At 41.4% G+C, this 12,224-nt stretch overlaps 1 protein-coding gene across 13 annotated transcripts in view; it reads right to left on the bottom strand.

Annotated features, from left to right (window-relative positions):
- The window catches only part of USP54 (ubiquitin specific peptidase 54), a 78,166-nt gene that overhangs the window by 14,664 nt on the left and 51,278 nt on the right, over positions 1-12,224 (bottom strand). For 10 of the 13 annotated variants that reach the window (XM_052641377.1, XM_052641379.1, XM_052641381.1 and 7 more), the window contains 4 exons: positions 11,501-11,668; positions 8,901-9,020; positions 7,784-7,979; positions 4,614-6,001 (listed from right to left, as the gene is read on the bottom strand). In XM_052641377.1, the coding sequence (XP_052497337.1) occupies positions 4,614-6,001; positions 7,784-7,979; positions 8,901-9,020; positions 11,501-11,668 (1,872 nt within the window). The remainder of the gene's footprint in view (positions 1-4,613; positions 6,002-7,783; positions 7,980-8,900; positions 9,021-11,500; positions 11,669-12,224) is intronic. The other 3 variants (XM_052641384.1, XM_052641386.1, XM_052641389.1) reach the window with 3 other exon arrangements.

The raw sequence follows: 12,224 nt of genomic DNA, 5'->3' as shown, positions 1-12,224 counted from the left end.
GGAGGAAGAAAGGAATTTGGTGCTTAATAAATGCTTTCCAATAAAAGAGGACTCCCCTAAAGATATATTCTATCATATATGGACCCTAACCAGCGTTTTCCTCCTCGATTTCCTTCCTTCATCTATTTCTCACTTCCACTGACTTCATTTTGTCATGTCAGTTCTGAAAGACTCGACTTAAAAGAGACTAACCAAAATACAGCCTACTTTGGTTTGACAAGTTATTTTTAGGACTGATTCATCAAATGGATCTTAAAAATCAGTTTTCTTTCACTATCAAGTACAAATTAATGGTTGGTAGGTATGCCTGGAGAATCCCAGGGACGGGGGAGCCTGGTGGGCTGCCGTCTATGGGGTCACACAGAGTCGGACACAACTGAAGCGACTTAGCAGCAGCAGCAGCAGCAGGTATGCTTTCATGCTGCCTTCAGAAGTATAATCTTCCTGAGTTTGCCAGCATGTATCAAGAGATTTTTTTTAAGTTTAAAACTTTCAACTAGTTATTATCCTTCTAAGAGTTTATTCTAAGGAGTTTATCAGAAATGTGGCCAAACTCTTAAGTATAAAGATACTCATCACAGTGCTATATTACCAAAAAATTGGAAGTAAGTATTTAACCAGAGTAGAATGGTTGAATATATTATGGTATATTCATGTGAAGCATATTATAGTCATTAAAAGTAGTTTTTTCCAGAAGGAAAATGCTTATGGATATAAGAAAATCATGGGACTAAACTGTATCCACATTTTACAATGATTCTACTTTTGATAAAAACAATACAAATAAATATATAGTATATATGCATAAAAAACAAAACCAGCAGCAACATGGCTGGACCTATAGATTATATTAAGTGAAGTAAATCAGAGAAAGACAAATATACATCACTTATACGTGGAATCTGGGCTTCCCTTGTGGCTCAGGCGGTGAAGAATCTGCCCGTAATGCGGGAGACCCAGGTTCGATCCCTGAGTTGGGAAGATCCCTGGAGAAGGGAAAGGCTACCCACTCCAGTATTCTGGCCTGGAGAATTCCGTGGACTAGTCCACGGGTCGCAAAGAGTCAGACACAACTGAGTGACTTTCACTTTCACATACGTGGAATCTAAAATGATGATACAAATGAACTTATTTATAAAACAGAAATTGACTCACAGACATAGAAACCAAACTTTTGGTTATCAAAGAGGAAAGAGGGGAAGGGATAAACTGGGAGTTTGGGATTAACGTATATATACTACTATATAGGAAATATATAAACAAGGACCTATTGCATAGCACAGGTAATAGTCAATATTTTGTAATAGCCCATTTTGGAAAAAAATCTGAAAAACAATACACACACATATATGTATATATATTAACATACATATGTATACAGTGGCTCAGCAGTAAAGAATCCGCCTGCAGTGTAGGAGAAGCAGGTTTCATTCCTGGGTCAGGAGGATCCCCTGGAGGAGGAAATGGCAACTCACTCCAATATTCTTGTCTGAAAAATTCCATGGACAGGGGAGCCTGGCGGGCTATAGTCCAAGGAGTCACAAAGAGTCGGACATAACTAAGCAAGCATGCATGCATATATATACATATATATATATGCATATATATACACTATATATATTAATATATGAACTGAATCACTCTGCTAAATACTATATACCTAAAACTAATACAACTCTGTAAATCAACTATACTTCAATTCTTTTAAAAAGTGTATCAACCAGGGCTGGGACACAACCCAAAGCCAGAAGTAAACTCATGAAATTACTGAGTGGGGTTATCAGTGATTTTTCTTACTTTCAGTTCAGTTCAGTTCAGTCGCTCAGTCATGTCCAACTCTTTGCGACCCCATGAATCACAGCATGCTAGGCCTCCCTGTCCATCACCAACTCCTGGAGTTCACTCAAACTCATGTCCATCGAGTCAGTGATGCCATCCAGCCATCTCATCCTCAGTCGTCCCCTTCTCCTCCTGCCCCCAATCCCTCCCAGCATCAGAGTCTTTTCCAATGAGTCAACTCTTTGCATGAGGTGGCCAAAGTATTGGAGCTTCAGCTTTAGCATCATTCCTTCCAAAGAACACCCAGGACTGATATCCCTTAAAATGGACTGGTCCTTGCAGTCCAAGGGACTCTCAAGAGTCTTCTCCAACACCACAGTTCAAAAGCATCAATTCTTTGGCGCTCATCTTTCTTCACAGTCCAAATCTCACATCCATACATGACCACTGGAAAAACCATAGCCTCGACTAGACGGACCTTTGTTGGCAAAGTAATGTCTCTGCTTTTCAATATGCTATCTAGGTTGGTCATAACTTTCCTTCCAAAGAGTAAGCGTCTTTTAATTTCATGGCTGCAGTCACCATCTGCAGTGATTCTGGAGCCCAAAAAATAAAGTCTGACACTGTTTCCACTGTTTCCCCATCTATTTGCCATGAAGTGATGGGCCCAGATACCATGATCTTCGTTTTCTGAATGTTGTGCTTTAAGCCAACTTTTTCACTCTCCTCTTTCACTTTCATCAAGAGGCTTTTTAGTTCCTCTTCACTTTCTGCCATAAGGGTGGTGTTATCTGCATATCTGAGGTTACCGATATTTCTCCCTGCAATCTTGATTCCAGCTTATGCTTTTTCCAGCCCAGCGTTTCTCATGATGTACTCTGCATATAAGTTAAATAAGCAGGATGACAATAGACAGCCTTGACATACTCCTTTTCCTATTTGGAACCAGTCTGTTGTTCCATGTCCAGTTCTAACGGTTGCTTCCTGACCTGCATACAGGTTTCTCAAGAGGCAGGTCAGGTGGTCTGGTATTCCCATCTCTTTCAAAATTTTCCACAGTTTATTGTGATCCACACAGTCAAAGGCTTTGCCACAGTCAATAAAGCAAAAATAGATGTTTTTCTGAAACTCTTTGTTTTTTCCATGATCCAGCCTGTAGAGTTGCAAAGAGTTGGACACACTGAAGCGACTTAGCATGCACCCCAAATAGCAACAATTTATTGTTTTACTATAGATACTTTTGAAAATAAACTTTATATACTTTAATATATTTATATATATACTTTATATATTTTCAAAAATATCTATAGTAAAAAAAAAAAACTGTTGCTATATGGGGTGCATGCTAAGTCGCTTCAGTGTGTCCAACTCTTTGCAACTCTACAGACTGTAGCCTGCCAGGCTCCTCTGTTCATGAGATTCTCCAGGCAAGAACACTGGAGTGGGTTGCCATGCCTTCCTCCAGGAGATCTTCCTGACCCAGGGATTGAACCCATGTCTCTTACATTTCTTGCCTTGGCAGGAGGGTTCTTTACCACTAGTGGTACCTGGGAAGCCCACTGTTTGGACTTTTTGTTTTGTTTGTACTATAATGTTTGACATTCAATTGCTTAGTTCAGTTTTAGTCACATTGTATTTTTTCATATGTATTTCTTATCCTTAAAACACTTCACATTTGTATATTCTTTCTCTGTTACATTAGCCAGGATCTAACTGAGGCAAATTCCTACTTTTCCTTATTCTTTAGAATCTTCCCATATTGCTTTGTCCTATGTATCTAAGGATCCTAAAAATGTTATTGCAAAGTCTAGAGTGAAGATCCTAAGAAAAACATATCTTAATATCAAATTTTATATTTATGTGATGATCCCCACTCTGACACTAATGGAAACAGAAGATTCTGAGTAAACACTTGTTTGGCTGTAATTAAATGTTGGTTGGCAGCATACAAAGAATCTATACCGCCTGAACTGAAGATACATTTCTCTGAGTCAATTTCACAGAATCATACATATCATTTTAAGAGTTGCAAAGTATCTTTAAAAGAAAATCACTGAACCAACTTTCTTATAGGTAAAATCTTATATATTAAATGACTTCTCCAAGTTTATACTGATAGTTAATGATGGAGACAGGATGACAGTTCAGGCTTTGGATTCTTAAGTACATCAATCCTAAATTATAAATATCCTTTACGTCTTCAGTTTATAGAACTATGTGTATACTTTGCATTTAACATTAGACTTCATTCTTCACACAATATAATCTCACAAAGAGTCAGTCAACAGGTACCCTACAAGCATACCTCCTTGAAAATTCTAAACCCGGTAGTTTCAGAATGGATGAGGGAAGGTCTCGGTATAGCTGGTTCAGTACAATCTGGAAATGCTACATTGGAGACCTGGCTCAGTGTGTACATCCTTGTTGCAAGCTGGATCTGGAAGCTGGATCTTGGGATCAGTTCAGTTCCTAAGCCATACAAGGATGACTTACCCACTCAGCCTCCCCTGTCTCATGCTGAATCACTCTCAAAGGCCTAAGAACCACTCCTTAGCATATATACTGCAGCGCCCTGGGCATACAGTCATCAGTCTCTTTCTTTAGAAGGAGGGAACTAGCCTGTGAGTGATGATTCTGCCCCCATTCTCTACTCTAGCCAGGAAAATGTCTAGCTCTTATCATGAAGTCGTTATAAATAAAGTCAGAAATTCTGCTGCTGCCACCTAAGCTGAGGATATTATTTAGATAGAATACCATCCCCCCTTCTGATCTTATCCTCCTGCCTTCAGCTTTTCTGTGTCCCCCACACCTCCTGCCCCTGGTTGCATTCTTACCTGTTTGGCTCAGTGGGTTCCAGGCTACTTCCTGCTGCCCACATCCAGAATAGCCAGATTGAGAAACCTGAAGACTGGCTTGGTAGAGAGACTCCAATTCTGAGGTCTCCTGCTCTGTGTCCTGGTTCCAATGTGGATGCAAAATGATGTGCTTTCTTTCTGGATAGGTTACACAGGTAAGGGAATCATGAGGGGAGGACTTCATTCCTGGCCCAGGGACCCCATGTGTAAGCTGAGAATCACAGAGCCTTGTGACATTCACCCAAGAATCCAAAGGCAAGGAAGTCCCCGAGTCGACACTGCTGCCCAGCTCCTTAGGCCCACCATCTCTCACTTGAGACGGTTTCCCGTGGTAAATACCTGACTCTACCAATCTGGGCTGTCCTCCCCTAGAAGCTTCACCGTTAGGCGGCCCAGAGTTCATGGCAAGAGGAGGATGATTAGCAGGCTCTTCCCAGGAAGGCAGTTTGTTCCTACTATCCAAACAGGGTTGTTGTTTTGCCCAAGACCAGTGGCCTTTCCCTTGACCCTGTGGGAAAGGAGGCTTACAGTCGGAAGGTGGAGAGTCCTTCCTTAGACTATTTGGCAAACTTCTATCCTGGGCACCTGTTCCATCCCTGGTGGAGGCTCCATGCATCCTCTGGAACTGCTCTGCCAAAGAGCGGACAAGCCCCTTGGTGGTAGGAAACTCTGGCATAGAGGGCTCCTCGCTGCCTCGGTCCATATTTGAAGTCAATGGAGTTTTGAGGTTTGGGGTTTGGAGGCATTGGTTAGTTTTCTGTACAGTATTAGAAGAGTGAAGCACAGATGAGGAAGGAGCAGGTTTTACGGGGTGGCAGGCCCTGTACAGAGAAAGGCTAGGCTGAGCTGCTGAATTTGAAGGACCACAGCCTAGACTGTGTACATCTCCTCTCTCAGAGGTGGCTATTATTCCATTTGGCTGCGGCCAAGGCATCACCTGGGATAAGTCAGCAGGATCCCTCTGTTCTTGGAATAGCTGTTCTGGATCGGTGTCTCTTCCTTCTTGTTGGGGGAACCGGGTCCCGCTGCTATTGTCACCCCTGCAGCTTTGCAGCTCATCCTCTGATTCCCAACCATGATGAGAATTCTTCTCAGTTCTCCCTGGTATTTTAGGTAAGCCCTGCCTGTGGAACACAGAGGGGTCAATACTGTCCACCTCCACAGAAGTAAGAAGGTTCGAGGCAGACCCACTGGGGGAATTGTGCTGTGGAGCAGACAGGGCGGATGACTCTGGGAATAATGGCGAGTGTGGCTCATGGCAGGAAGCAGGTGAGTAAATGAAAGTACTGGCCCCAAACTCTGTATTCGTGTAGGGTTCCAGATGGGCCTCCTGGCTTAACAATACTTGGAGCGGGATAGGCTGTTCACTGAAATAAATAAAGATAGCCAGTCATAAACTGTCTTAATTGACAAGATTACTTACAAAAAGAACTGTTCATCTGGTTCCCATTTCTAGCTTTTCACAGAGGGAATGGTGAAAAGAAATAGAAAGACAAGCATAAGTAGGGTCAACAGGTTGGAGGTTCACAAGAGAAGACATGTGGTCAGCTCATACCCAAGAAACGGGTAATATCAGTTCTCTTTATTAAATATCCTCATCAAAGTTGTACACAGTAATAGTAAGCAAAGCTCTTGCCAATATTCTTCATTACCTGTAAAGTCCCATTCCAATCATCCTCTACTTAAAAATTCAAAAACAAAAATTTCTAGTCCCACATGCAGATGACAAGAGAAGGTAAGCAGAGCCTAGAGATCACTCATACCTAGGGTCCTAAGAGGCAGACCAGCCAAAAGAACCAGAAGGCCATATTTACAGAGTACAGGATGACTTGGGTTCCTGGCATTACCAGAAAGATCAACCATTTCAAGCGTATTCTTATAATCTGGATTTGATTGTGTTTATTCACTGAGATGCTTCCTCAAAGTAATAAATGGTGACTCTCTTGAGATCTGGGAGTGGGAGTAGGGATTAATTTAATTGGTTTCTAACTAATTGTTTTATATTTCTGATCTGAAAATCTCATTAGAAGCACTTAGATATAACCTTAATTACTCACATATATCAAGTGGCCTTAAGATTTCTGAAAAGAGTTTAGCTCCCTCAATTGCTTACATTCAAATATATCTCTGATCAGATTCTCAAATCAGCATTCAACTAGTGGAGTAAACAATAGGAGAAAAGAAGAAAATGGGAAGATCCTAGCTAGGAGTATTAAATTTCAATGATAATATACTATAAACTTATTACCCTTATAACACTGTGAAGAATGTATTACTTATAAGGGAAACCTAATGGAGTCCAAAAGACCTGGATTTGAAATTCTATGCTTCTACTACTTACTAGCTGAGTAATCCTGGGTATCATACTTAGTTAATCCTCTCTGAGCCTGAGTTTCCTTATTTATAAACCATTGCTAAATAGTAATCCCTGTCTCCTAAGGTTATTGTGAGATAGGTAAAATAAAACAGGAAAGTATTTAGCTTACTGCCTGGGCAAATATTCAAAAAATGTTAGCTTCCTTTATAACATTTATATTCTAAAAACTACTCAGGCTTATTAATAGCCAACATTAATTCTTACTTACTTCTATCTATTCTAAGTAACAGCCAGTTTCAAGGGCTAAAATGTGGGAACTATACTAATGGCCATGGGGACTTTTTTCCTATTCCTGACCATAGGGAAGTAAAACAAAGGGAATCTTTGTGTCTTCTCTCAATCGTTCAGTCAGAGCAAGGAAGACTGCTTTCTCTGCTTCCTTAAGGGACATGAGACACTGAAATCCGCAAATAAATCACATGGTTTCTACTGCAAAGTGAAATGCAACTCAGATTGTCATGTCTAAGATCGTAATATGTACCAATTTGATAATCATGTTATTATACAAGTCCAGAGACAAACTCACCCACAGGAAATATGGACAAGTGGTCTATTTATGACGCTATACTTTCTGTATCTTTCTAGGAACTCTTAAGACAAGGACCAGCAGTGGGATGAGCTTTTCTTTGTATATCTGACCTGAGAGAAGAAATCTTTTCAGAGCACTCTTCTCTCTCCCTGGAGTCGCCAAGACAATGAGAGCTGGCTATGGAGCACCCATGGTCACTTCCTCCCCTGGCGTCCATAAACTACAGTGGTTCCCAGGCACTACCTTGTTGGCTGAGGGAGGGCTCCTCCCTGTGAGGGGAGGCAGGTTGAGGGCTGCGACGGCGGCTGAGATGATTGCTGCTGCTGCATGCGATCCTGCAGGCTCCGTGCTTTTCGAATACTGATTTGCAACTTCTTATCGACTAGGGCTCTGCTGTGCGTGCTAGAGCTGGCACCATGCAGGGCAAGTCTTAGTTTAGCTAAAATGCAAAAGAAAATATAGCAGAAACAGAACACAAAAATACAAACAAAAATAAAAAATAAAATTGAACCAAAAATGAGCAGAGTTATGCAGTAAAACTGAAAATAGGCAGCAGAACTACAAGGCATGGACCATGCATATGGTGTCCAGGGCACAGAGCTGCCTCTGGCAGCAAGGAACATTCATGGGAGCCATGGAGGCCAAACAGGTTCATTCAAATTTAAAAATCAAACGAACAAAAAGCTAAACTAAAATGAGTCAAGAAGATAAATTGGTGCTTCCATCTCAGATGTTACCACTCTCATTGTCCTTTGCAACTAACCTGTCCAATTCTGGTCTCCATTCTCTGCTCCCAACTCCCCCTTCCCGAGAGCCAACAGCAGAACTAAGATCCAAACCTGCGTCTGTCTTTATAGAACACAGCTTCTTGCAGGTCATATTTGAGAACCAGATACAAATTCTTAGTCCCTTGCTGTAACCCTATGGTGCAGCATACCAGGAAGGCAGGGAAGAAACGTAAAGAATCAAAGATGCAGTTAAGAAGTCACTGGCCTAGGAAGTCACAGCCAATTTATTCACTTCTTCCTGCCCTAAGCTCCACTGCACTCCACTGTCAGTAACTAGCACAAGAGCAGACTAACCTCGCCTCTGAGGCCTAACTTTATTTGGGGATTATAAGATAGGTATGGCTGGATAGTTCATTTGTAGACTCCTGCTGAGATTTTTCCAGCAAATATCCACAGGCCACAGTGACAGTGCCTAGCACATTTAGGAATCTGAAAGGAAAAGATAGCTAAAGGGCCTCAGTTTGGGGGAGTGAGAGTAACGAGACCTAAAAGCTCTTTTTATCCTATCTGAGTGAATAACTATCATGAAGTTAGTCAAAAGTGCCATAGCCATAGCGGTTAGAGTTACTTACAGATAGCTTCGTTACAGAGAGCCAAAGCGGCAGCACAGTCTCCCTTCTGCTCCAGATGCAGCGACTCTTCAAACACTGAATCTGCCTCTTGCAGGGACCTCTCAAAGCCGTCACTCCTCCCTGAAAGGGCCAGCACTTTTCATTTTCATAACAACCTGTTCCAACCTTTCCTATGTACCGTTGTTTCCCTTCGGTGCACATAAATCCTCACTGCTGAGCCTCTGGTCCATCTCTACTCCAGCTGACCATTACTAGTAAGAATTCTCTGAAACATGTAGGACATCCCCTTTTCTTTGCCTTAGCTGAGACCTTACCAAAGCCATGAAAGACGGGCATGTCATTGCCCACCACATATTTCAACTCCAAGACCTCTTACGACAGCCCTCAAGAAAGAACAAAGTACTGTCTATAACAGAAGGGTGGGTTCTTCTGCCTGGAAATGACCTGCTTCCCCACAAGACTGTAACAAGATACATCTTGGCAATGTGTAACAAGATACATCTTGGCAATGTGTGTCCAGAACCCCAGATCTCATACCGAGACCTCCACTGCTGTGTTAAGGCAAAAGTGGCTTCATGACTCTATGGATAGCCATGTGTAACCCTTCTTTCCTGTACTAATTCATAATCCTCTCTACCACCTGCACCTGGAAAATCAGTACTCCTCTTGGGCACAGGTGTTCTACAGTTCCGAACTTCAATATATCTACCAAGTCAGTGGAACCATCTTTGTTCTTGGTTTGCACACACATATCTTTCATCAGCACAGCTAAGTATTTACTTCTTTCCTGCCCTTGCTCACCAAACCTACCATAAAAGAGTCACCTTCCCACACAGTGACCATGAAATGTTGCCTTCTCCCCAAAAGTGAATCTGTGCCAAAGCAGGTACAGGAGTCGAAGAACAGTGCCAGATAAAAGTGACAAACTACTCTAAGTGTAACTTCTGTCAAAGAATCTTCAAGTTTATGTATCGCACTGCCTTTTACTCACTCATAACCATAAATCAGTAGTAAGCTGTAATGTAACTTTACCTGTGATTGGAATTAATGGTGAGTTTCACAAGCTCACAAGAAAAAAAAAAAATTATTTCTCCCATAATATCCCCATCCTCCATTAACCTCCAGCTGGACATGGTAAGAAAAGCTCTTCTATACCCCTAACATTCACTCCCCAATTCACTAATAACTTTTGGAGAATAATTGGGAAGACAGTGGAAGTAGCATTTGGGTTCTACCCCACCACTAGAGTTATGGTCCCTGGGGTAGGGGGTACACAGGCCTGAAATTTTCTCATTATATCCTAAATCAACTGAATCTATGCAATCTTTATAATCAGAGGTGGTGGCTACAGCAATTAAAAAATGTTCTCTACAGAGACATAGGAAAACTACAGCTGGCCAGTCACTGTACTAAATTTTAATTCTTATCCTCCAGAATTCTTAGCACTCCATTCCTTGCTCTTCCAGGAGGTGCTAAACCAAAACATCTGGAGCACTGACAGTGAAATACAACCAGAGGGACCCACTCTCAGTTCTGATGCACTAACCAACTGACAGAGTGGGGAGAAAACTAAGGGAGGAAGATGACAAGACCCCTCTTTCAGAAGCAACGTTAACCTGAGACACCAATGTGATATAGCTTAAGGAAAAAAAATCAGAAAAAGCTATCTAATTATAGGGATATCTAAGTAATTAGGAAAGGTAAGCTAATTTGGAGACTAATACAATATTCTGGGAAGTATAAAGCAACAATTGCCTTGAATCAGAAGACAGTAGAATTAGAGGAGAAAAGGGGCCCCTCGAAAAGCCCAGGAAGTTTCTTTGAGTGTTGATAAGAAAAAAGAAGTGGGCAAGAGAAAGCAGCCACCCAAAACAGCCCAGGCTCCTGTTTTTTACACTGCTTTAGCACAATCTGCTGTATCTGGCTGGAGGTTCTGAACAATAGATTTATTTCATAGACAAGCAGAGATATAGGTTTCAGGGCCTATTTAAAAGAGATACCTCAGCCTTTTTAAACTCTTATTTTGAAGGCTAGTCTCTCCTGGTGTAAAATGACATCTCAAAGCAATCGAAGAAAAAACCAGTAACTAATTTGGGGCAGCCAGAGCAGCTGAAACAAAGGCCAGGAAAACTGTGTGAGACTGGAAAATGAACCATCAGAGGATGAAAAGGCAGTCAGCCTCTTGTTCTTAGAACCTCCTTGGTAGATCCACTTCCCTGAAGCTCCAGGTGGGAAATCTCAAGGGCATTTTCCTGCTGAAGAAGAATTCCCCTCACAGTCAGTGTGGTTCGTTCATTGCCTTTTTCTGCTGTTTCTGAACTGTGAGTAGTTTAATTTACACCTTCTATAGCTGCTCATCAGAAATACTTTTCATGAACAATGTACTATCTCTAATCTACAAGCTTTTAACAGGCCCCAAATCAGTGCCTGTCTCTATCTAACAGGCTTGTTACCTCCTACTTTAGTTCTCACTGAAATGGCTAAATTAAGATAAAATATAACTCTGCTAAAGAAAAGACAGAATTTATGAGCTCAAATACCTTTTTCCTTCCCCCTCTCTCTGTCCCCATCACCCACAACCTAATGCTCACAACAATTACCCTGATTCTGCAGTTCATCCAAGTCCATGAAGCGGCTGGGATGAGGGTTAAACCCTTTAGCTGCCTCTAATTCCTTCTCTCGTTTCCTTCGAAGTTCCTGTTCCTGTGCCCTTCTGGCCACTTCTTCCTGCAATTCATCCAGTTCAGTTTTGGAAGATATCTCCCCACCTGGAATACAAGCAAGGGAGAAGAGAAATCGCCACTTTCCCATAACCAAGACTAAGCACCTGCTATATTCCTGGCCACCACACTGCTTTTTCTTTGGAACTCTTGGCTTCAGTTTGGAATGCAAATTTGGATAGTGTTTTCCATATCAGATTCAGGATGAGGCCTGGGCCATGAATAATAATAATAAGAGTGATATTTATTGAGCACTTTATAACACAAATAACAACATAGCAACTAACATTTGTTGAGTATTTACTATGTGACAGGCATAGTTGCAAGCACTTTTACCTGTATTATTTCATGTAATTCTCACAATATGTGAGGTAGATACTATTATTGCCCACATTTTAAGAAATGAAGAAACTGAGTCACAAAGACAATAAATAGCTTCCCCAAAATAACAAAGATGGCAAATGGTAAAGCTGAATTAAAGTCAAATAGGTTAAATTCATAATCCAAGCTTTTAACTATTAAGGAGCATTCTCTACTGCCACTGACTCACCAGGAAGTTTCAAGCAAGTCAATTTCTCTCCCTTAATTTTCACCTCCTTCCAAA

The sequence above is a fragment of the Budorcas taxicolor genome, chromosome 5 (genome assembly GCF_023091745.1).
Source record: "Budorcas taxicolor isolate Tak-1 chromosome 5, Takin1.1, whole genome shotgun sequence".
In the NCBI taxonomy this organism is placed as follows: Eukaryota; Metazoa; Chordata; class Mammalia; order Artiodactyla; family Bovidae; genus Budorcas; species Budorcas taxicolor.
Note: the sequence above shows the minus strand (reverse complement) of the source record. Positions and strands in the feature narration are given on the sequence as shown.